This window comes from Seriola dumerili, unplaced genomic scaffold, assembly GCF_002260705.1.
Source record: "Seriola dumerili isolate Sdu_G_001 unplaced genomic scaffold, Sdu_1.0 BDQW01000078.1, whole genome shotgun sequence".
Classification (NCBI taxonomy): domain Eukaryota; kingdom Metazoa; phylum Chordata; class Actinopteri; order Carangiformes; family Carangidae; genus Seriola; species Seriola dumerili.
In genome coordinates, this window is record NW_019174333.1 from 543517 (window position 1) to 568416 (window position 24900).

General features: G+C 43.9%; 1 protein-coding gene across 1 annotated transcript in view; it reads left to right on the forward strand.

Annotated features, from left to right (window-relative positions):
- The window catches only part of LOC111220828 (microtubule-actin cross-linking factor 1-like), a 114709-nt gene that overhangs the window by 38537 nt on the left and 51272 nt on the right, over window positions 1-24900 (forward strand). Inside the window, exons 37-62 of the mRNA XM_022744065.1 lie at window positions 58-228; window positions 510-797; window positions 1764-1913; window positions 2156-2389; window positions 2662-2841; window positions 2937-3110; window positions 3362-3529; window positions 4215-4406; window positions 4488-4661; window positions 4946-5069; window positions 5220-5419; window positions 5546-5863; window positions 5982-6148; window positions 7718-7874; window positions 8001-8112; window positions 8852-8914; window positions 9342-9580; window positions 9751-9880; window positions 10952-11151; window positions 11562-11789; window positions 11870-12146; window positions 12443-13041; window positions 13326-13514; window positions 13640-13846; window positions 15408-15725; window positions 16071-16253. Coding sequence (XP_022599786.1) covers window positions 58-228; window positions 510-797; window positions 1764-1913; window positions 2156-2389; window positions 2662-2841; window positions 2937-3110; window positions 3362-3529; window positions 4215-4406; window positions 4488-4661; window positions 4946-5069; window positions 5220-5419; window positions 5546-5863; window positions 5982-6148; window positions 7718-7874; window positions 8001-8112; window positions 8852-8914; window positions 9342-9580; window positions 9751-9880; window positions 10952-11151; window positions 11562-11789; window positions 11870-12146; window positions 12443-13041; window positions 13326-13514; window positions 13640-13846; window positions 15408-15725; window positions 16071-16253 — 5442 coding nt within the window. The remainder of the gene's footprint in view (window positions 1-57; window positions 229-509; window positions 798-1763; window positions 1914-2155; window positions 2390-2661; window positions 2842-2936; window positions 3111-3361; window positions 3530-4214; window positions 4407-4487; window positions 4662-4945; window positions 5070-5219; window positions 5420-5545; window positions 5864-5981; window positions 6149-7717; window positions 7875-8000; window positions 8113-8851; window positions 8915-9341; window positions 9581-9750; window positions 9881-10951; window positions 11152-11561; window positions 11790-11869; window positions 12147-12442; window positions 13042-13325; window positions 13515-13639; window positions 13847-15407; window positions 15726-16070; window positions 16254-24900) is intronic.

Consider the following 24900-nt stretch of genomic DNA (forward strand, 5'->3'; position numbering starts at 1 on the left):
GATGTTTGTGTTTATTAGCCTAGCAGCAGTATTTCATCACATTAACCTTCCTTTCAGGAGGCAGTAACGGCTGAGCAGAAGTCACTGGGAGGACAGGTGGAGAGTCTGCTCTCGTGGTTGAAGGAGACGGAGGCTCAGATGGATGGATGGATGGCAGGGATGGAAAAAACTGAGAAAGCGGAGAAAGATGATCGTGATCAGCTCACACAGCAGCTGAATCTTTGCAGGGCAAGTTGTCTGACGTGAACTTTTTAGTCGTGCCTCATGCATAAAACTTTATTATGATACAACAAAGACATTGTGTTACAGTGTAGATGCTAGGTGCTAGGACCTTAGTGCTAAATAAACAAGGATCGTGTAGCATTGTGGCTCTACATACAGTAAAAATACACACGGTTTTACTGAATTGTAAGGCATGTTTTTGTTTGTAGGGGGTTTTACATTGAACCACTGAGCTATGCTTGAATACTACACTGCTCACTTTCCTCTGTTCTTTTCCCTTCTTGAAGGAGCTCCAGACCTCTCTGATGGCTCGCTCCAATGAGGTCAACAATGTGGCCTTGGAAATTCAAGTGTTCATCTCAGAGCGGGCGCAGGACCTGGCCCCCGAACAGAGCAGGCAGCTCCTGGGGCAGCTGCAGCAGCTCCAGAGGGCCTTCCACAGAGCGTCGGGCCAAGCCCAGGCGTGGGCTGATGCCCTCTCTGCCCAGAGAGAGAGGGAGGAGGAGTGGCAGCGCAGGGAGAGGGTGAAAGAAGAGGAGAAGGACAGAGAAAGACAGAGTGCAAGGGAGAGAGAGGTTTGGAAAACGATGATTGAGTCAGATTGGTTTGAAATGCTGTGCTATTTCTCACTAATACATTTAAATGCAGTAAGCTTTCATATAGTGTATACACAGCTTTATTTGTCATGCTGTTAACTAGTGTCATGCTTTTCTTACACAAGATCTCAGTACTGTTTTCATAATCACTCATGTTATATACAATCATATGAAAGTGGTAAAGCCTGATGTTAACTAGCTAACCTCCACCACTGTAGTGCCATCATACATCATGTCGTCATGCCTCTCATCATTTCATACTTTGATAGGAACCCACTGCTGCTCTTGTTGCAAAGGCTTTGCCACACAGACAGAATTACCACCCTCACTTCTACCACACAGGCCTTTTATGCCAGCTTGTTTGCTCCTCTGCATGTCTCTATAACGTGTGTATTATTAACCTGTTTGCCTTGCTGTTCCAGATTGCCACTGAAGGAAATCTCTTGTGTCACGGCGGTAAAGGCTAGAGATTTGATAGCAGAAGCAGCCGCGCTTAAGTTACAGTGCTTCACTGTTTTTCCTCTTTTCTCACCTCAACACGGAGGAGAAAGAGGAAAAACAGCCAATAAAAAAAGATATTTGTATGATTTCTCTTTGTATTGTTTGTTGTTGCTTGATCAATATGTTGATGTCAAGATACTATATGTGTGCCTGTATGTCTGCCTGTGTGTGTGTAAGTGTGAACTCTGGACACAATCTGCTCAAAGCTTGGCAAAGTGTGCACTACACAAGAACTTTGTTTAGGGGCAAAAGTGCTTTTAGTGTGCTCTTATTTTAAGAAGTATAAAAGCTGGTTGTTAGGTCAAAACAGCAAAATGGTCTGGTCCGAATTATGGTAGATTCTTTAACAATAATTCATGTCACTATCAGTTTTCCTCACATTTTCTTCCTCTGGTGGGTCTTTGCTCTTTTTTCCTTCCTTTTCTCCTCCTTCGTTTCTCTCAGGTTGTCCAACAGCAGAAAGCCGAATGCTCTCAGAAACTAGAAGGCCTCACCATGTGGTTGGCTGGAGCTGCCAGTTTGCTGGCCAGTCAGAATGCGGGAGCAGAGTCAGGTGATGTGAACGTCTTGCAAGAGAAGCAGAAGAAACTAAAGGTATGAGACTTTCATCTCCCTCCACATCTAGAATCTAAAATCTCCCCAAAACACACAAATTAATCTGTGAATCTGCATTTTTTCTATGCACATGCAGACGCAGGTCATTATAATTATTCTTATAAGCTAATATTAGTTACTTCTGACTGCACTAATTTAAAGACTTTTGAACACTAGTGTGATTTATTTGCTGGATGAAAAGGTTTTACTTTTGACAAATCAATCCCATCTTCCTTCTCCAGGAAGTACAGAAGGATCTCAAGACTAAAGGTGAGGGCATAGCTGAGGCCATCCGCTCTGTGGAGGATTTCCTGGCTGATCGGGGAGAAAGTCTGAGCCCAGAGGAGAGGGAGAACCTCCAGGGGACGCTAGCAAGAATGAAGGAGCAGTACAGCACCCTCACAGATTCAGCAAACACGTCACTGTCAGAGCTGGACACAGCCATCAACACCACTGTGCAGCAGAACACACAAAGGGTAGGAAGAAGAGAGTGATTATACATATGGAATATTATATGTCCCTTTATGTGTTCTTTTTTTATTGTTTATCATTAAAAGTAAATAGATGCCTTTAGAGAGATAGTGGCCTTTTTAGATGGTAGATATCAGCCTGACGCTCTTCAATCTTCAGTTATCTGCCTATTTTTGCAATTCTGTTTGTTACGGTTCAGACAGTTACAGAATATGAATGAGAACAGTTTTTTTTTGTATCCATCCTCCTTTCTTCTTTCTCCACTCCTCTCCTCTAGGCTAAAGCAGTGGAGGAACTCCAAGAGACTCGAGGCCAGATTGACTCCCTGCTGAATGAGTTGTCCTCCCTAAACCAACCAGGCAGAAGAGGAGCTGGATCTATAGTGGCTCAACATGTTGTTGATGCACCGTCCTCACAGCCAGAGGGTGCTGTCACGTCACACACAGAGACGCTGCAGGTCAGGACCTCTAATCTACGTGTAGTGTATCTTGACTTCAACATCTCTTACTTTATTACCAGAGTATGACTTGTAACCTTTGACCTCTCTACCAGGCGGAGCTTCAGCAGCTCCAGTCTCAGCAGGCTCAGCTTCTTCAAATCACCCAGACAACTCGATCCCTTTTGGACCAACCGGACTCGACTGTTCCTCCTGAAGAGAAGCAGCGTCTCCAAGCTGCCCTGGACCAGCTGCAGGCCCAGCACCAGGACAAACTGCAGAGCTGCCAGGTACCTCAATTAAATACTGATGCTTGGTGTGTAAGGTAAGTCTTACAGCAGGAAACAGGATGCTGGTGATGGTCTCTGATATTCATTCTGATATTTTTGCTTTCATGAGAATAAAAGTGAACAAGACCAAAGAAAAGGGGGCAGGACAGCTCTTACATTTTCCTGCTGGGGATGAAAGGATCCATTTTATTGTCACCTTTTTTCTTGGTATTTTTGGTCTTAGTTGCTACAACTGTAATTGCCTCTTCTAGGAGCGTCTGAGGAAGTCTGAGGCTCTGAAAGATGAGTTGACCAAGTTCCTCCAAGAACATGGAAGTCTGGGTGCCTGGCTGGAACAGAGTGAACAGGAGCTCCGTTCTCTTGGGGAAGGAGAAACTGATGCACAAGGACTGAAGGGCAGGCTGGAGGAGCACAGAAAGGTACGTAAGATACACAATAATTTTAATGTTCATTTAATAATGTTTGATTAAAAAATGTAAATAGTTAGTCACATTATTTGAACTGTTACTTTTATTAATGTTCGACCCACTTTAGGCAAAGAAAATGAAATCTTCAGCATCTCTTGTTGCTGTTACTTGTTGCCTGTAGGTGGCGCAGCACTATGACTGCAGGTCTCTGCAGTTGGGTAATATTGGCTCAGTCTGATTTCGGCTGCTTTGAAGTGAAGTGAAAGAGCTGAGAAATATCACTCGCTGCATCTAGATCCAGATTAAAAGCAGATACTGCGAAACTATGCTTTCTTTTCCTTTAATCATCCATGGAAGATTGAGTTTCCTCACTGAGTTTCCATCCATCCATAACATGCCCTGAAATGACTTACACTCTCACAAATTCTGGGAAACTCCACAGAAGCAGTTTGGGAAAAGTTAAGTTAATTTGTTAAGAGTCCCTTGATATCACATTTGCAGCGTGTTGCATGCTTTCCTTATGCATTTTTTTTTCATTTATTTTTTCCCAGTCATCCCTGGTATTTGAACTAGAGACCTGCTGGTCATGATCAGGATCTTTCTATCCACACCTCATGAAGAAAAGTTGTTGTTGTTTATTAAAATTTTCTGGTGGCATTCGACCTCAACCGACCTGTGAATGTATCTGTATTTCCAGCTTGCTGAGGAAGTCATTTGCCACAAGGCGGACCTGCGTTTCGTCTCCATCTCCGGTCAGAAAGTTCTGGACTCTGTTCAAGGGTCTCTGGAGCAGGTTGGCGGTTCAGACCCAGCTCTGGAAAGCACCAAGCAGCTGGTGACTGACAAGCTGCAGGATGCTAACCACAGATACACAACCCTACACACCAAGGTGAGAGATACTAGAAGGCATTCTACAAATTGTCTGTCTTGACTTTACGCATACACTGAAACTCTCTGTTGGTGTTTGCAGTCAACAGAGTTGGGTGGTCGTTTGTCCGGCCTGTTGGAGAGGTACCAGCAGCACCAGGATGAGGTCGTCTCCCTCCACTCCTGGCTCAGCACTCAGGAACAGAACCAAAGCATAGCCAAAGCCAGCGGGGACACAGACCCACAGAACCTGCAGAACACACTGAGACAAGTCCAGGTGAGGCACAGATGAGAAACACTGAAATAAAAACATTACGAAGACGGAAGACGAGTTTCAAAGTATGGAAAAATGTCACTCATGATCTGGGCTAGTCGACAGTCATCCTTCCAGCTGCTGCATAGAGTTGAGTAGAGACCAGAAAGTTTAAATTCAGTCAAGTAATTAAAGCCTGGAAAAAGCGTGCAATGGTAAAATGGAAAGTATGAACGTCGTCTGAGTTTAAAATATTTTTGTCAGCTATAGAAATGATTTAATTTTGACTGTGTGTCGTGTGTCCCCAGCTGCTGCAGGATGAACTGGCAGAGCGCTCAGTGCAGCTGGAGAAGGTGAAGAGAGCAGGAAGAGATCTGGTCAGCGCAGATGAATCTCCCTCCCTGAAAGCTGTAGACATCCTCTGTGCTGCGGGTAACTTCATTTGGCGAAGCCGTCCCCTCAAGTTCTAATCACAGACCACTGAACCCACATGGAGACTTATTTGTTTTGTCTGAGAAATGAAAAACACATTCTTACAACTACATTTTTTTTTTTTAAATTTTGCTCTTTTCTTTTATCCAGATGGTTTAGAGAAAAGATTCAGCTCTCTGTCTGCGTCTGTCTCTGAGCGGGCCGAGCAGCTTCAGACGGCCGTGGCTCAGTCTGTCAGTGTCCAGGAGGGCCTGAAGGGTCTGCTCAGCTGGCTGGACAAACTGGTTCTGAAGCCCGGACCAGTGGAGCCCACCGCACAGGCTGTACAAGACGCCCTTACCCAAAATCAGGTAGCTCTATTACCAGAAGGAAAAATGCAGCAGTTTCTTAGACAAGACAAAATCACGGTTAAAAAATGGTGCTGTAGGATTGCATGCGGAAAAGTGACCCTCCGTCTTCTCCTCTTCCTTCCTCAGAAACTTCGGCAGGAGCTGCTCTCCAGGCAGGGCAGCGTGGAGGCAACGCGGGACTCTGTTTCCAAACTCCTTCAGAGTTCGGATGCTTCCACAGCCTCAGGCCTCCAGGGCGCTTTAGACGAACTGACTCAGCGCTACACTGAAGCACAAGCCAGCCAGGCAGAGAGGGAGTCTGAGCTCAAAGGCCTGTTGCCCAGACTGGAGAACTACGAGCGGCTGGGGACCGACCTCCAACTCTTCACCCAGACCCGACTGAAGGCTCTGAGCCCGGTGGGCCAGCCAGACCGCAGCATGGATGACTACAGGCAAACCATCGAGGTCAGCGGGAGAGAAGAGTCAGATTTGTATAAATAGGTCATCTGCAGTGTGGCCTATTAGTGGATCAGTTATACTGTCAGTCTATTCAGCCCTTTTGTCCTGTGCATCTTTTTCCCAGGAGGTCAAGTCGGAGCTGGAGCAGGAAGCGGGTCAGCTCAAGTCCTTCTGCAACCTCGGCACCGAGCTCAGCCACTCAAACGCTTTCAGTAACACTCAGAGCTTATTGGAAAATGTCAAAGGGGTGTCTGATGAGTTCAACCAGCTGGAGGCAAATGTCAACGAAAGGTAAAAATATCAAGAGATAATGTGAGAACTGACAACTTGACTGACAAAAAATGCAGCCATAAATGTGAAGCCGCCATTTTCATATCTTTGCCGACAGATTTATTTTGTCCTGATTTTCCAGTCTCTTACATGGCATCTATATTAGATAATATTATTTATCTATAACGATAATGAATAGAAATAGAAGTAATAGGAATCATATAATTTTTAATTCCTCTTCGTCCGTTGTGCAGTTCACCATGACATACACAAGGGGGCACCAGATACAAAGCTGTTTGGAATCTGTCCACTCTTGAATTATATACAATAACATTTGGTCCCATGTGATAAAGTATGACAGCGGTCAGTTCCTTTTAGACTGACACAAAGCCAGCAGACTGTCAGAGACAAACCTACAAAAGCTAAGACTGGTTCAGACACAGAGAGGCCTACTTTAAAAAAAAACCCCTCTGTGACTGGCTCTGCAGAACAGAGTGTGCTGCTGGCATTTCCAAAATTTGTTTTCTAAATTTGTAGCCTTCACGGAGCACCAGTTGCCATGCCTACCCTGTTTGATGTCGTATCAGTGAATAGCCACACTTGAAGCCTGTCAGCAGGGGGCTGGGAATTTATAAATACCGTCAGACTGGTTTAGGTTTATTGGATTATACTTTAGTTTGTTGAGCCAGTCACATAAAAACAACCAATAAAGGCCGTGTAATGGATATATATTAAAACCCTGTTTACATATTAAGAAAGAAAGATTAGTAAATCACTCATCTATAATCTAAACATGGTGTCAGAGGTTTTTTTAGTAACTCATAAAACATGCTGTACATGATGTAGGGGGTTATTTGCTGTGCTGCATGATGTTTCATAGCAGTTGGTTTCCGTGTACTGTATGGTGTGTTTGTGTGTGTGTGTGTGTGTTGTGTGTGTGGTGTGTGTACGATGATGTGTGTGTGTGTGTGTGTGTGTGTGTGTGTGTGTGTGTGTGTGTGTGTGTGTGTGTGTGTGTGTCTGCTGCATGTGTGTACTGTATCTGTGTGACCAGTATGAGCTGATGAGCCGGCCCGGGTGCTAATATAAGCAGAGTGGACATGGCTCATTGTCTGTCCTATAAACGGCCTCTCTCGTATTAACTCCCGGCCTCGAATCCCCGGGGGGGAGAAAATAGCAGCATGATAATGATACTGCCCCATGCCAGACGACTTCTCTGAGCTGTTTTGTCTACGGGCACTCAGCACTTTTCCAGCCATAGCTCGAGACAGATCACATACAAAGAGAAGGAGGTCAAGGCTGTGTTAACGCGGCCTCGGGGGCCAGTGTGGACCCTGAATACTCCCTGTCAGTGGTGCTTTGTGTGTGTGTTTGTTCTTTAAGAGAATATCATGTAAAAAGAGCTTTAGAGAGATCATGTAACTGCTCTACTTTGCCTTGAAACCAAAAGGATTTAAGGTGCATTTTCTCTGCTCTCCTCCTCTTCCTCCTTCATTATCCTTTTCGTCTTCTTCATCACTGCTTCCTACCGTCTGTTGCTGCTCTTCATACCATCCTCTTCCTCCCCTTTCCTGCGTTCCTCTGACACAGGTTTGCTGCCATCCAGGCCTGTGAGCAGCGGCTGCTTCAGTTCCGCGGGCTCTCCGGCTCCCTCCTCAGGTGGCTTCAGACGGCACAGGACCAGCTGCCCCCCAAAGAGGCCAACCTCAACACTGACGGCCTGCAGAGAAGAGTCCAGCAGCTCAAGGTACCGTGAGCTAAGTGATCACAAACCCTGCGAGAGAAAACATTTAGAGACATGTTGTCTGAACCCAGTGACTATAGCATGTGCTGTTATAGCTCAGCGACTCAAAAAGATGAATTGTGCCTTCAGGACTTGTTGAATGACTGGGAGTCACAGGGACCCAGGGTTCAGGAGCTGAACAAGACAGGCTCACAGCTGGAGTCCGTCATCATCGACATCACTGCGCCTCAGACCAAAACTGGTAAGAGCAGCGATGGAAACACTGCCCAACAAAACAATCCTCGCACCCCCTCTTCACTTTAAATGACTTATTTTCCATATGAGAGTCTTTTTACAGGCCATTTAGGTGAGATTTACAGATGATGATGTAGGTGGGTGGAAAAGGCAACAAGGGGTTTATAAAATTATTTGACCTGAGAAAAACAGAAAAACAAGTGAGGAATGCAACAAATTAGTATTTATAATCCATGCTGTCTTGGTCATTTGCTCTGGATCAGCTCTGATAGAACTGTGTTGCTCTCTGTAAATCCAGGATTAGTAATTCTCATGTACATGAGTTCATGGTGAAACTGAACCGCTCATGTGTCTGTTGTAGTTGAAGACAGAAGGAAATATCATTAATTAGAAGTTAAAAGTAAAATCTGTAGAGCATCAGAGAGCAAAACATAGCAAAGGTTGAAGTTTTAGATATTACACAAATGTCTGTCATGTAAAGACTATGAGTATCCTCCATGTCTTCCTCACTGCTGTCATCCGTTTTCATGGCTTTTGTCCAGTGTCTTTGTTTCTCCTGCAGAGCTCCGTGTGTTGAACACAGTGTTTGTGATTCTGCGATATTGCATGCTTGTGTCAGAAGTCTTTACATATGCGCCTATTGTTTATCAGTCGGTACATCACTGGACCTGTTTGTTTGTGCGACTATACATGTATGAGTGTGTTGCAGTGCCACTGTCTCAGTCAGGTGTGTGTCTCTCTCCCAGGTGCTCCTCAAATCAATGGCTCATCAGGTCCCAGCAGTGTCAATGGCATTCACACCTGCAAAGGTGAGCTCCTCCTCCAGCTCTCTATCTTATCTAATCCCTCCTGAAAGTCAGCTTCTATAGTAAACCTAACACAGCAACAATTATGTGAACATCTCAAGCTATACTGGTGTTCATGGTTTCCTCCGACTCACTCTGAGAGATTACAGTGTGTTTCTGTTTCTGTGTCTGATACAGTCGTGTCTCTGTCAGCTTTCTGTCCATTCAAAACATCTGTCGCTGGCAAATCTGTTCACTTTTAAAAAAGATTTCCAAAGCAGAATTAGGATCTTACAGACCCTCTTTATCTGGGTTGCCCTGATCTACCTGCACTACACAGCTGTAGGCGATGTACTTGTCTATTTTATGTGTCTCTGCCCTGCTGATAATCCTTACTCCATGTGGCTCCATGTTCAGCAGTTTTCTCCTTTTCTTTGTGTTCTGCCCTCAGACCTGACAGAGCTGCAGGTGGCCGTGTCAGATGTGAACGGTCGATATGAGACGCTGGGCGGAGAGTTGAAAGAACGTCTTGGCCGCCAGCAGGCCTCACTGGAGCTGAGGCAGAAGGCCAGGCAGGGCACAGAGGAGCTGAAGAGCTGGCTGGCCAACAAAGAGCACAGCCTGAAACAGGGACAGACCGCCTCCCCCTCCAAACCTGAGGTGGTACGCGCCCAGGCCCAGGAGAACAAGGTAAAGGAGGTTCATCAGCAGCAGATCGACATAAATATCGTCTTTTCTTCTATTATCATTCATCAGAACTCATGTATATATAATTAATTGTGCGCTTGGCTTGTTGAATAGATATTATAGTACTGAGTTGCTGCTATAAGTCCTGTCATTGTCCTCTCCTTCCTCTCCAGGCCCTCCTCTCTGAGCTGACTGAGCACTCTGGGAAGGTAGAGGAGCTGAAGAGCACACTGAGGAAGCTCATTGCTGACAACCCTGATTCTCCTGAGGCAGACAGCTGGAGGCAACAGCTGCAGGAGATAGGTACATGCTGCAGATCACAGAAAATACATTCAGCAATATGAGGGGACAGAAACTGATACAGTCTCAGCTAACGCACATGCATGAAGGTAAAAACTAAATTAGACTAAATGTGAAGAAAAAAGCCCCTTTTCAAGACCAGGAGATAACAGCTACTAGAGATACCGTCCTGTCGTGAACTGTAGGGGTCACAGAAATATTATTCACTATAGGTAGCATGTGCAGAAGATGAACTTATTGTTACAGAGAAAGAATACTGCCTGAGAGACTTAACACAAAGACTCATCCATTTAGAGGAATGTAAAAACGGTGAAACGGTGAGTCAGTGTTTGTTACCTACAGACAGAGAATAATCTTATTCTCTACAGAGAATAAGAAAATGGGGAAAACCTTACAGGTAGACATCGCTGGAGAAGATGAGGTACAAACAAAAACAGGGACTGAAAACTGAAGGAAAAAAGAGGAGTTGTTTTTACTGAGGCATGTTTTTGAAAACTGTAAAAGAAAGTGGCACAGTGCAGTGTGTAATAATTCTTCTAAGCGATGGAGAGAAACTGAGATCAATATTATCCAGGGAGAGAGTGGGAAGTGTTCCTGTCAAAGCCATTTGTTCATTTTCATACTTGATATTTTTACCAGGGCCTGGTATGAGGTAACTGAGACAGAAATATTTAAGGTGAAATCCAAGAAGCAGCCCTTTATATTTCTTATTTCATAATGCTGAACTCACACACACACACACACACGCACACACACACGCACACACACACGCCTGCACGTACTGCTGGATGCCCAGAACATGAGTCAGAGAGGGAGAAAGAGACAGAAGAGTAGGAGGAAAGACAGAGGAAGAAAAATGTCTCATTGTTTTGTCAGTGTTGTTCTTCACATTGAGTCAAGTTTAAATGAAGGATTCTGATTTCATCACCATGACTGATATAGTGATTACCCTCATTTCACACTGTGCTGCAATGAGAAAACACAACAACAAATATACTGTTCACATGTATCAACATTTTGTCATTTTGAGTCTTGTTTTCTTCACTTCCTGCCTCTATTGGTTATTTTCTACAGACTCCCGCTGGCAGACAGCCAATCAGACTGCAGCCCAGAGGCAGACCGAGCTTGAGACATGTGCCGATAGGCTGGGCAGCTTTGCCTCAGCAGCCAATCAGCTGGGCCCGTGGCTGAGGGAGAAGGAGCTGATGATGAGCGTGTTGGGACCGCTGAGCATCGACCCCAACATGCTCAACACCCAGAAACAACAAGTACAGGTACGTGGCAGAGCCTGGAAACAGGATCATAGAGCTTACAAAGCAATGATCAATACAGAAAATCCAGCTTAAGGAGAAATATACAAGAATGAAAACAACTCAGTATGCAGTACAATAAATACTCCTCTCTTTTAATTCTTTGATTCGATTGGTTTCTTTTATTTTGACACTTAAATTCACTTCAGTTCTGAATGTTAATGAGGATAAGAACATATTGTGAAAGAATTTTAAACCTCACCTTACATGAGACATAAATGGTGCAACATATATGTTAAAAAATAAAAAATGGTGCTCTTATAAAATCCATAATTATCCAAAGCCATAAATATCAATCGGTTCCACTGTTGTACAGAAATTTTCCCGGTTTTTCTTCAGACTTTCTTGTGCTTTTATTGCCTCTCTTCTTTTAGTTCATGCTGCGTGAGTTTGAGACCAGGAGGCCGCAGTTTGACCAGCTGACCCAGTCTGCTGAGGGAATTCTCTCCCAGACCTGTGACTCTGCTCAGGACCCGAAGGACCTGGCAGAGGTGCAGACTGAGCTGGGCTCCATCTCCCAGCAGTGGGAAGATCTAACAAACCGACTGAGTCAGAGGTCAAACCACATCGACCAGGCCCAAGGAACCAGCGAACGGTACCAGGTAAGTTTAGTCTGGGTGGAGTCATGTTACACCATTACCATGACAGGAGAGTGTTGTAACCTTCCTCCTCTCCTGTTCAGGCCTTGCTCAGAGAGCTCTCCTCCAGTGCCTCTGCTCTGGGTGAGAGACTGGACGCTCAGGCCTCGCTGAGTGCCCAGCCCGAGGCGTTGAAGCGCCGCCTGCAGGAAACCGGAGAGATCCGCTCAGAGCTGGAGAGACGGCGGACCGAGCTGGCCGAGGCTGAGAGGCTCTGCCGGGAGCTGAGTGCCATCGTAGCTGAACCCTACCTGAAGGAAGAGCTGAGTAAACGACTGGAGAGTGTCAGTGGGCCGCTGAAGAGTTTGGAGGAGCGTGCAGGTTTGTGGACTTTATTTGGTTGATATAGTAACTGTGCTTTTAGTGATCTGTAAGTGTTCTTTATGTTTATGCTTGATTTATTTGCTGGTAGTGATATTCTATACAGAATGAATTGGTTAAATTCTCTTTAATCCCTCTGTAGCTGTAATGAGACTATTGTTTTGATTACACTAAAGCACCACTAACAAATCCACTGAAATAAATACAACAAAAACTCCTCTTTGGCCTTTTTTGTTTGAAAGTATTTTCAGTATTTATGTTTGTAATCCCTTGTGCTCTTCTTTGCTCTCCTCTAGCTGACGGTCTGTCTCAGCTCCAGGCCGCCCTGTCATCCACCCAGCAGTTCCAGCAGATGTTTGAGGAGTTGCGCTCGTGGCTTGACAAGCAGGCAGATCCCAGAGAATCCTCCTCTGACTCCCTGCCTTGCCAGCCAGAGGCCATCCGCTCCCTGCTGGCACAGACAGACGAGCTCCAGCGCGGCTTCGCCAGTCAGCGAGGATCCTACGAGCTGATTCAGGCTGAGGGAGCGTCGCTGCTCGCCTCTCTCCCAGCAGGCGGAGACGAACGCTCTGCCCTTCAGTCCCACCTGGGCTCCTTGCGACAGGACTGGGAGGGGTTGAACCAGAGAATCTCAGACCGGGAGAGTCGACTGAAGAACACTCTGAGCAAAGCAGAAACCTACCAGCAGCACAAGGCAGAGCTGATCCCGTGGTTGTCAGACTGCGAAGAGAAAGATGGAGAGATCCAGCCATCACTGGACTCAGCTGCCCTGGATGAAGCCTTGCAGAGGGCCCGAGGTCTGTCACTGGACCTGGAGAGACGACAGCCTCTCCTCGAGGCCTTCAACACTGCAGCTGATCAGCTGCTGGAGCAGTGCTGCATCGGGGAGGAAGAGGTAAATACCTGCTGTAATTTTACTGATAAAACACTGTTGTTTCTACTCTCAAGTGTGTTGTATCATTATATAGATATCAAGCTTGCTTTATCTGCTTTATTGTCTTGATACGCTTTAATACTTAATTATGATGCCTCTGGGATTTAGTTGTCTTTTGGTGGATGTGTCACCAACATTTAGAGACTGAATATTGATGTATCTATAAAGTGTGTATTGTTAGTGATCTAAAATCACAAATTAAGTAAATGTGGAAAACTGATGTAATGTAAACTAATGTTCTGTAGGTACGAGACGAGAAGGCCCAGCTGAACCGCAGGGTGGATGGACTGGGGGAGAAGCTCCATAACCGCACCTCCCAGCTGGAGGAACTGTCTGGCCGCCTGAAGGAGTTTGAAGAGGGCAGACAGGCGGTGGAGCGGAGGATGGAGGCAGCCAAGCACCAGATTGAAGTCCAGGAGGCTCTGGGACCTCAGGTACTGAAACTGTTTGATCACATTGTCATTAGCACTGAAGGTGTGTATAATACATGGTTATTTTGAATAATGTTTCACAATCATTCAAGTAAAGCGGCAATCACATTTACTTCTCTCCTATTCAGGCATGCAGTGCGAAGAGCCTGGAGCGGCTGAGAGGTCAGCAGGAGAACCTGAGGTCCCTGCAGCCTCAGGTGGTCTACCTCAGAGACCTGGCCCAGGGGCTGGTGCAGGATGCACCTCAGACACCGGGAGGCAGCACTGAGGGGGCACAGAGGCTTCAGGACCAGGCGAAAGAGACAGAGAAAGAGTATGATGACGTTACCGGCAAGGTGAGGAGCAGCGTCACGGTCAGGAAAAGAAACCAAGAAATAAATATTGGAAATATGAGGGTTTATTTTTATACAGTGTCATAAATCGTGCAGCTTTACAAAGCTTCAGAGGGAACAACAAAAACCACAGAGATGAACCACAAATGTGAGACCATGCTCCAAGTTATCACTGGGCAAATAAGGACATCAAACATGTCTCAAATAATTACATCTGCAAAATGTACGAGCATATTACAAGAGTTCTTCTCTTGACATTATTCTCTTTTGAATTGCTGAAATTCACAGAGCACTGATGAGATTCACGGGACTTGGCTTGTTAACACTTACAGTGTATCTCTTTGGAGCTTAGTGTCAGCTCTCAACACTGTACTTAACTTTATATCATAGCTGATTTTTTTCTTCCTCCTCTCAAACCAGAGATCACCAGTGACGGCTAGTTAATGTCAGAAATATACTTGACCCATATATTAAAGTAGCGAAGGATCATCCATCCAGCAGACAGCTGTGGAAAAGCAGCAGGACACGAGGAGAAGAGAGTCATAACAGTTATGAGCTAATGTAACCTCCACAATTTAGTCTGGAGTGAAGAGATGTTGTACAACTAGAGGAACTATTTATACCAAGGGTCACTGTGTGAGAGGGTGTCACATCTAGTGTGTGTGTGTGTGTGTGTGTGTGTGTGTGTGGGTGCTTAGAAGACAAGTGTCAGTGAGCTGAGAGAGAGCAGAGCAGCTAAAGCTGTCGGTAGAGTTTGGCCATTAGACTTACAGTAGTCATATATGGTCATTGTGGACATTCAACACTTAATCACGGTTTGAACCTGAGCAGAGAGAATTCAGCACCCACAGTATTGCATCTATTTTCTGCAATACAGCCTCCAAATATTCCATTTAAGGTTAGAGCCATCACAGGAGCTGTATATTAAAAACCATCAGACCGTGCTGTTGTTCACTGAGATGTTTTATTTCTCTTTTTGAAATATTGATCTGACAGAGCTGCTGTGCTGCAGGAGATGATGCAGATCAGTCTTCTCTTAGATAACGTTACCGTTGTCTCGTTCTTGCACCTACACTGACAGAGTCTATTTTCATTTGCTGTTGTGTTGAATCACTTCCTGGTTCGGTTACACATTGTTCTGCTGCAGTGATTTGTCCAGTTTTGAAAGAGAAAATATGACCACACAGGCTTCTGTTTGTCTGATTAATATGTGGTTTGACGAGGAAGTCTGTTCTGTATGACTCAGATATCATCACTGTCTTTCATTGATGGTACAGTTACAGTTTTGTTGGCCCTGCAGCTGCTCTCCAAAAAATGTTTCTGAGTGAACCCATTTATAGTTGCACATTTAATTTGAAAGAGTTGCTCAAAATCAACTAAATCTTCATCTTCCACCTTTGACTGGGTCTGACTCCTTGAATAAAAAGTACTACAGTGAGCAGACACCGTCCTTCAGCTGGAATGTAGGAGTTTCATTTTGTATTTTGAAATTGTGATGCACAAACTTGACTGTGCTTCTCTTAACACCTGTTGTGCTTTTCCTCCGTCCTCCTCTCCCCATCAGATCGAACACTGTTGCTCCTCCCTGGAGTCTCGTCTGCAGGGCGTCGGCGAGGTCCAGTCACACGTGCGCGATGTCTTCTCTCGCCTTGCCGACCTTGACGATGAACTGGACTCCCTCAGCCCTGTTGGGCGTGATGCCGACTCCCTGGCCTCTCAGGCAGATGCCCTGAAGGGCTTCCTGTCCCGTCTGACCAACCTGAGGTCGGAGCTGGAGGGTCACACGTCGGAGTGCACCACCATGCTGCGGCGAGAGGGCTCCTCCCCTGATCTCCTGGCTCTCAGGAGGGAGACTGAAGCTCTGAGCCGCCAAGCCGGAAAGGTGAGGGAGGAGGAGAAGGATGATGCAGTGGTGGCAGTGTTTTTTTTTGTTTTTGTTTTTTTTTAAGTGTTCTCATTTTCTCTATTTTTGTGTAAATTTGCTTTAATATATTAATTTATTCTTCAGCAATGACTCAGGTCATTTGATCTAATTTATGTGTGAGTGAATTTAATATTCGAGATCTTGACATTTTGATATTAAGACATGTAAGAATTTTAATGCATTAACTTTGTGTCACATTAGCTCTTTGATGAATCCACTGTTTAGTTATTCAAAAACATATCATGCCTCCTGCATGGATTGGTTTTATCAGGTCACTGATTTCTTTGATTCTGTTCTTGCCAGCTGAGCGAGCGCGGCCAGGCCAGGTTGGACCAGATCGAGGACGCTGCCGGGAGGGTCCGGGAGTTCTACAGGCTGGTGGCTGAGCTGCAAGGCCTGCTGGGAAGAGCTGAGGAGGGGCTGAATGCGCAGGGCATCGTCGGCACAGAGGTGGAGATGATCAAACAGCAGCTGCAGGAGTTCAAGGTAGGATGGACTTTTGTTGTTGCTGGTTATTTACGTGGAGGTGATGTGTATGGGTATGAGTGTGCTGTGTGTTTGTGAGGTGGCAGTGTTACAGTGGAATCCCACAGAGCTGTGGTTCTTTATTTTCTTATTCTCCTCTTTCTTCATAATTCCATTTGGTTTAGGGTTTTCTTTGTCATGTACTGCAGTACGTCCTGGAGCAGTGTGTGTGAATGCAGGTGTGTTAGTCATTTGCTTTGGCAGTTATAATATCCACTTGAGTCTGTGAGTAAGAACAGGAGAGAATCTGATGGAGTTCGGGGTGAAAATGTGTGTGTGTGTGTCTGTGTGTGTGTGTGTGTGTGTGTGTGTGTGTGTGTGTGTGTGTGTGTGACAGAGAGACATTCAATATTTGTTGAGCCTCTGTGGAGGTCTATATCCATCATTTCCTCTCGCTCATACCTCCAGAGAGCGTGAGGTAAGGGTCTCTGTGTGTGTGTGTGTGTGTGTGTGTGTGTGTGTGTGTCAGGAGTCGGAGGCAGTGATTAGTTGAGTCACGCATCTCTTTGAAATCCCTGACACGCTCCTGAATCACGCAGCTTTTCCCCCTCAAGGACAGTTATGATGCTCTCTGCGTTTTCCTAAACATTTCCCACCAACACACTCTCTTTCTTTGTCTCTCTCTCTCTCTCTCTCTCTCTCTCTCTCTCTCTCTCTCTCCTCCTTATAAACACACATCATACTCCTCCCTGTTCATAATGTTCAGGCCCCGCCCGTCCTGCCTTTTGAACTCGTTAGCCCCGTCATTGTGATGGTAGATGATGATTTAAATTTGATACTGGAGCAAATCACACATCTCTGTTTTCCTTTATCTTGTGTGTGTTAGCAACACTTGTCTGTACTGCCTCTCTGTTGTTGTTGTTGTTTTATTTACCTCAAGCAGCAGTCAGCTATTGTAAAGTGCAGGATGGCGTTTGAGGACACAGTGGTAGTCTGGCTTTTGCACAGTGCATTTAAACTAACTGACTTGTTTTTACTGCAGTTTGCAGCACACAGAAAATATTTTATTTGTAGTCATGCAGAGCTTCTTCAGCCAGCAGCTGGACTTGTTTATTGAGAATTTAATTGGATTGTCAGAATGTGCTTTAGGCCAATCAAATTACTCGACTCAGACCAAGATATGACAAGTTGCATTAACTACATGTTGAGCACAAATATATGATTTCAAGTATGTAAACAGGAATGACTAATGATTATTTTTAGTATAGATGAATCTGTCTATGACTTTTTTGATTAATTAAAGAATCAGTGAAACATTGTCATCAATATTTTAGAGCCCAGTGTTACCTCCTCAGCCAACAGATTTTCAATTTACATTTGCAATAAAACAGAAAAGCAGCAGATCCTCACAGTGCAGAAGCTGGAATCAGTAAAACGTGTGGCATCGTAAACAACTTAAATTGTTTAAGACATGTCTAAACTACTGGTAAATAAATATTGGGCGAAGAGATGTCTTCTATTTGCATCAGTGGATGCAACATTAGGAAGTCACTGTTTATAAAGTTTGTTATGTTTAGTGTGTTTACACTCGGATTTATTCTAAGTAAAGAATGAAGGCGAAGAAGAAATCCTGAGACGTTTTCCTAAAACACAGGGTCAAAATGAATAAATAAAATCTGCACATGATTATTTGTATATTGGTTCCTTCTTGTGATATTTTAGCATTAAGTCAGAAAATGACTGTAGCTTGTTTCTATATTTAAAGAGAAATTCAGCTTTACTGTGGAGCTGACCTCAGGAATGTGCCTCGCCGGCACATCCATTGTGTTTTATTGCGTTACTCCCCTGCTCGTTTCATGGTTTGTACAGACCGCTCTTTCAGTGCGACTACTATCATTTAAGAGCGCATTTTCTGGCCATGATGTAACATCCTGTCCACTTTGGAAAACTATGTAAGTATGTGAGCGCTCAGGAGAAGTATGCACGAGTCCCACGCACAGCCAGCACACTTAACCGTTTTCTCCCATCTGCTGATGCTCGAAGAAAGGTTATGCTTTTTTGAAGATGATTGATGATTCATGCGATATGAGCACTAATCATTTTCATGCATTTGAAAAATTTAGTAGGTGTCCTGCTCGTTCCCTGGAGAGTGATCGGCTCCACTGTTGTTAAGATGTGTGGGTGGATCAAAGAACATTTTTTTTTTCCATTTAATGAGACACTTCTGCTTCTGTTTCTCTTCATCCTAGTTCCTGCTTTTTCATTCCTGCTCCCTCTTCTTCTTTTCATCTCTCTGTTTGATTATTTGGATATTTAGTGAAACATCTTCGTTTGCCCTCACCATCCCCCTCTTGTCCTACCTCTCTGTCTGTGTGCTTGTTTCTTCTTCAGTCTCTCAGCCTGTTTCTGGGTCTCTTTCTTTCTCTCCTTCCCCCTCGCAGGTCTTTTAATGAGAGCAAGTCGAGTGCATGTGTGGCAGAGAACAGACAGAGGAGACAGAGAGGCGGTGAGAGGGTGAATGATGAGAGGATGGAGAGAGGGAGAGACAGAGAGAGCTGTGAAAAGCTAAATAGGCTGCACTTGAAAAGAGAGAGATCCAGATCAGACAAAGAGTGTGAAGCTGTTCCATGTGTTTTCTCTGGTGTGCAGTTAACACGAATCATGTCAGTGATCACATTTACAGGTGCGCTAACATGTCGCCTGACTCTGAGTAATGAAAGATATATTCTAGTCCAGACATTTAAATGATTCAAAGAGGCGATGAATATGTTTTTTCCTCCTATAACCCGCTGCATATGGAGAGATTTTCCCATCAAACCCCAGGAACTCATTATGAGCAGCGTCACCAGCAGGTTTTCTTTTTGATCCCTGTATTGAATTTAAAAAATGAGCATTACAGACAAAAAGACTACTGCTGATTGACCTGCTGTGCAATATTTGTGTCGCGGCGACAATGACCTGTGGTTTGAGGACCAGATTTTGTTATAATATGTATTATAAACACACATTTCAGTGTAATTTAAGCCATGCTAGCAGGGCGCCTCTACGAGTGGCTGCGTCAGACCAAAATATCTCAGTTGTTTGGACATGAAATTGTGTTCAGACATTCATGGTCCACAGAGGATAAAAACTGATTTAAAAATTGTGTTATTGTTATAATTTTATTCATTCTAATAATTTTCTCATAAGTAAATCAAGACATCTGGTTTGTGCTGTTTGTATTATTTTCTCTCTGTGTCCGTGCTCTCTTCAAGAATCAATAAGATAAGAAGAGAAAGAATCAATAAGAAGATGATGTTCCTCCATTAAAGCTGTGAACGAAGAGCCGAGGTGCAGACAGACTGATGCCAGACTGGGTGCAAAAGTAATAGCAGGGGCAGAATGTATAATAGCTACTGTCTGCGGGGTATGTAGAGCATGGAGAAATGGTCTGTCACTCTATTTGGGGGCAGAGGGGTATTTATAGGGAGGGTAACGAAGGGAGGATAGCAGGGGGGATATTGTTGAGAAGAGAGAAAAGGGCAGAAGATAAGAGTCAATCAGAGAGAGACGGCAGATCGTCATGGAGAGCGGGATCACGAGGCACGGAGAAAGATAAGGAAATAATGGGATAGAGGGGAAACAGTGAGAGGGTTCTTCACATATTTCTTCTGTCCTCTAACTGACCCTTTTTTCATTTTATCTTCTCTCTGTATTACACTGTATATTACCTCCATCCTGCTCTAATAGTCTAAAGAGGGATAGAGGGAGAAAAAAAGATGTGAAAATCTTTGGTCCACCCTTTGAAGCCACACTCCTCTCCTCTCCCGCTTTGTCTCTACCTCCCTCTGCCTTCTCTCCCTCTCCCTGTCCCTCTCTTCCTCTGTAACCGATCCAACTCGGCTCATTTCAAACCTAAACATGTCTGTCTGGCTCCAAAACAGACCAGGCCACCCCTCTCCCCTCTCCTCTTCCTCCTTCCCCTCCCCCATCAGACCCCATTTCCAATCCACAGGGATGATGTCATACCGATGCTTAGAAAGACGAGGGGGCTAGGGACGAGGGGGGTGTGTGTGTGTGGGTGTGTGTGTGTGTGAGGGTGTGTGGAAGGCAACCAGGGGGATGAGGGGTCATGGGAGAGGGAGGTGATGTTGTCAGATTATTGTTTAAACTTCCCAACAGTGATCTCACAGAGAATGAATGGGTCAAGAGCGAAAACACTGTTCCTCTGTGTCTTTCTCTCTTCTGTCAAAAATGAGCACACACACACACACACATACGCAAAGTGGGGTCCAAAAGTTTTTAGATCACTGTCCCGTGGTGGTAAATATCTTTGTTGCACCAAGTAACTGGTCAGATTAATAATGTTTATTACTTATTCCTTTGATCAGATAGTTCCTGATTTAAATCAGAAATGTTGATGAGGTCAAAACTCCAACAACTTTATTAAGAGACTAATATGTTTTGACTGTGACCTTCATCAGGTTTATCATACAAGAAATGACAAAGATGAGAAGAGAAACTTTAAAATTAAAAGAAATATATCATAAACAACCAGTCATATATTATAATATATATTACATATAGAAATTTTAACTTTTTAAAGTGTTTGTCTTTCACACTCAACTTATTTTATTATATTTTATTTTATTTCACAACCAGGTTATTTGTGATTAGACAATTAATAATAATAATAATAATAATAATAACTTTATTGGTATAGCACTTTTCAAAACAGAGCTACAAAGTGCCGTACAAACATGAAAATAAAACAAGGCAATAAAAGACACAGAGAGGAAAGTGTCAATTAGCAAGGCAAGTATAACAGGGAGAATTACAAATATGTCTTTTAAAACAATAAAATCAATAAAGCAGACCAGAGAAAATAAAGTCAAAACTACAAACCAAAGATAAAAGCATTGAAATCAAGAATTAAAGCTGCTTCATACAAGAATGTTTTGAGTAGTGTTTGAAACTGGGGCACAACTCAGCACACAAGATGAACACTGAGGATTGGAGTAATTTGCCCGCTTTTGTTGGATTAAAACTTTTTTTTTTTTCCAGAAAAATATGTTTATAAGTGAAGTGTTGAAAAAAAAATGTTGTATTTAAACTCTGGTATTATATCAGCACTAATGAGAACAAAAACAATTGATGGAAGATAATGGAAGTTGAAGATGACGCCCCCTCTCTGTCTCTCTGTGTCCCAGTCAGAGTTGTGCTATTTATCGTGTATATGTTTATACATGGGCGTCCTGTCTGCACATATGTGCTACTGTGGAATCTGTGTTTGTATTTAGGGGTTGCTCCGTGGGCTGACGAGAGGTGTGTGTGCATGTTCTCTGCATCAGAGGATGCTTCTAATTCCTGTCTTTTTCGGGGTGAAACCGGAATCTCAGCTGTCTCCTCACCCCACCCTCACACACAAATACACACACACACACATTTTAGGGTGTGGCATCAACATCCCTCTGCATGCCCCTGACTCCCTCCGTCCCTAAGCAGCTGACACAGTCTCTGGGTGGGATGAGAAAACACACACACACACACACACACACTCACACAAACACACACACTCGCTGGTGTTTTAGCAGAGGGGCATTACGAGGCTCTAAAGCCGTAGCTGCAGATGGACATTCCTGGGAAGGGCTGGTTAGTCTGGGTGACAGCAGAAGGAGGCATGTGTGTGTGTCTTTGTGTGTCTTTGCGTACACATGTTTGTGAAAATCCCCGTCCTAAATCATGACCGCACGCCTCCCCCTGTCTTCACCCCTTCTCTCTCCTTCTCCCTCCTCTCCCTCATTTTATCCTCCTATAGTTTCTCTTCTCCACCTCATCATCCTGCAGTCTTTACTCCAGAGAATCTCTGTGCGCCTGTGACTCACTGTCCTTCCCCACACCGACTGTGTCAGCAACTATTTAATGATGGGTGTAGAAGTCGAGCCAAACTGGGCCAGCAGCTCCCTGGTTGTCTTTTGACCCATGCTGTGAAGCTGGAGTGTGTCCTCATTTTCACCTATGAAGCTGCTCAGACATTTGAATTGTAGATTTTAGTAATTAGCAGTTAGTAAGTCAGATACAATTTTTGACCTTACAGTCTGTCCAAAACATCTGTCGCTTGTAAAGTTACCTTTTTCCGCTTGTGTTGAAACAAAGCCATGCAATGTATCGCATGATGTGTTCTAGAGAGACCATATTTAATGTGGATGAGTCAGAGATGTTCAGGTCTGGAAATAATAAATCAGTCGAGTCATGTAAAACTGAGAGTCCAGCTTTCAAAAGGTTACTGCAAAAGGGTCTAAATGAAAAAAGTCTTTTAATGCTGATGCACATTTTCTGTAGTTGAAACCCATCAGTATTTCACCTCTTCATGTTTTATGTCTTAAGAAATACAGCATTCTGCTCCTGCTCTCCATTCATCACGCTGAACATTTACTGCAGGCCTGTGGTGGGCAAACAGCAGCCCGCCGGCCAAATCCAATCCAATATACAATATGACCTTGTATCAACAAACACGATCAATGATTTGTGTCTCAAACACGAATAGGTAACAGTCTCAACAGACATGGTGCTGATTTGAAAAAATAAAGCTACAACAGGATTTTTGTTGAAGCAGAAATGAAACAGGTCACTGTATGTTGAGTTTGGATCAACATTAGTCTTGTAGTATTAGACAAAACATACACAAATATTACAAACATACGTTTTTGTCTAAGGTAATTATTTGTAGCACCCAGTGTCTGATGGGAAAATTACATCTTCCTTCAGGTAAAACTATAAAAAACATTCTATAAAATCTTAAATTAATAAATAGATCTTCTGTGTTGGCCCTGCATTGAACAATACTGAGAAGAACTGTCCCATAGTTAAACCTCATCGCTGACCCTGCTGTAGGTTATGTAAATAATCAAAACCACACGAGGAAACTAACGACAAGAAAATGTTCGAAATCCAAAGTATGAAAGAAGCTGAGAAAGAGTAAACACTGCTGGAGGAAGTTAAGTCCTTTAAGGTCTGACTGTAGCTAATGAGTTTCAGCAGGACTAGTTTTAAAGCTTGATTCAAACTTTGGGGTGGTGTGTGCTGTCAGGAGAGTTCAGTATGTCAGAACCCAGTAACCCTCCCGTGACTCCCCTGCTAATCCAAGTCATACGTCATCTGGACCGCACTGCTGTTTACAGGCTCTGGATTTTCCTGGACTACTTTGTGTCTGCATATTCATGTCCATTAGTGTGTGTGTGTGTGTGTGTGTGTGTGTGTGTGTGTGTGTGTGTGTGTGTGTGTGTGTGTGAAAACTTTTATTTGTGTGTGCGTGACTCTTATTTCTGTCTGTGTCTCTCTAAGAGGCTGATTGGATCATGCTAACATAATTTCTCTAATCATATAACCTGATTCATCCGGCCAATTTTTCCTGTAACCTGCTGTTACATGTACACACACAAACACACACACACACACACACACACACACACACACACACACACACACACACACACACACACACACACCTATGTTTATATGAGCCCTGTATGCATCTGCAACAGATGGAGAAAGTGATTGTTATGTCTTGGGCTTGTATGATCTAAATATGTCTGGGATGGTGTGTCAGTGTGTGTGTGTGTGTGTGTGTGTGTTTGTGTGTAAGTCCTTAGCCTCTCCACTCTCAGGTCCTGTATTGTTTCAGCTGTTGTGAATTAGACAGGCATGCCGTGACTGGGCCCAGCCTCCTCACTCTCTTTCTTCACTCTCTTTCTCTCAGTTCAGTGGAATGCAGAATACTGCTCTGAGATGAGTTAGCACAAATATTAATATAAAATATGACCAAAAAGACTAAATAATATATTATTGTTTTCTTTTAGAATAGCAAGTATAATAAATGCATCGTTTGTGTCGGTCATACTCAAGAAAGGTGTTAAGTTTGAGGCCAAGATGAAATTGTTTTAAAAACGACTTGAAGTTAATTGTTGTACAGCCACATATCATAAATATGAAATGGGTCCCATGGCTGAGAACAGAAATACTGAGACAAACTCATGTCGTAAGTAATGTTAAAAAACATAGTACGGCACATATAAGCTTTAACACATCTTATAGTTTGTAAGAAATGACTTTACCTTTATCTTTTAGCTTGAAATTCTCAAGTGAAATTATTATTGTGCATCACAGCAAGTAGAAGAAATGTACTGTAAAGAGAGACATTATGGGACAAATAACTATAAATATATAATTCATGTTTTCCCTCCAGATGCTGTACAGTTGACTATAAAGTTTATAGTGGTGGTTGTTTAGTTTGTGCTGATGGTTATCTACCTGCTGAGTTACAGCAACATACTAAATTATACAGGTACATTTTTAAGAAGAGAGAAACTGAACGAGAGGCTTCTGGAGCTGGAGTGTGGTGGTGGTGTAAGTTCCCTGTGAGGGGGAGATTCAGATGTGTGTGTGTGTTGCCGTGTGGGAGGTGGAGGAGGCTCAAAGAAAAAGAGAGGAGGAGGTTGTGTGTGTGTGTGTGTGTGTGTGTGTGTGTGTGCGCGTCAGGAAAAAAAGAGATGACCTCCAGCATGGACCTCAGCAGGCAGCCTCACAGGTGTGTGTGTGTGTGTGTGTGTGTGGGAGAGAGAGAAAGAGGAGGTCACAGAGGAGGATAAACCTATTTTTACCACTCAAAGTCCCCAAATGGTGTAAACCA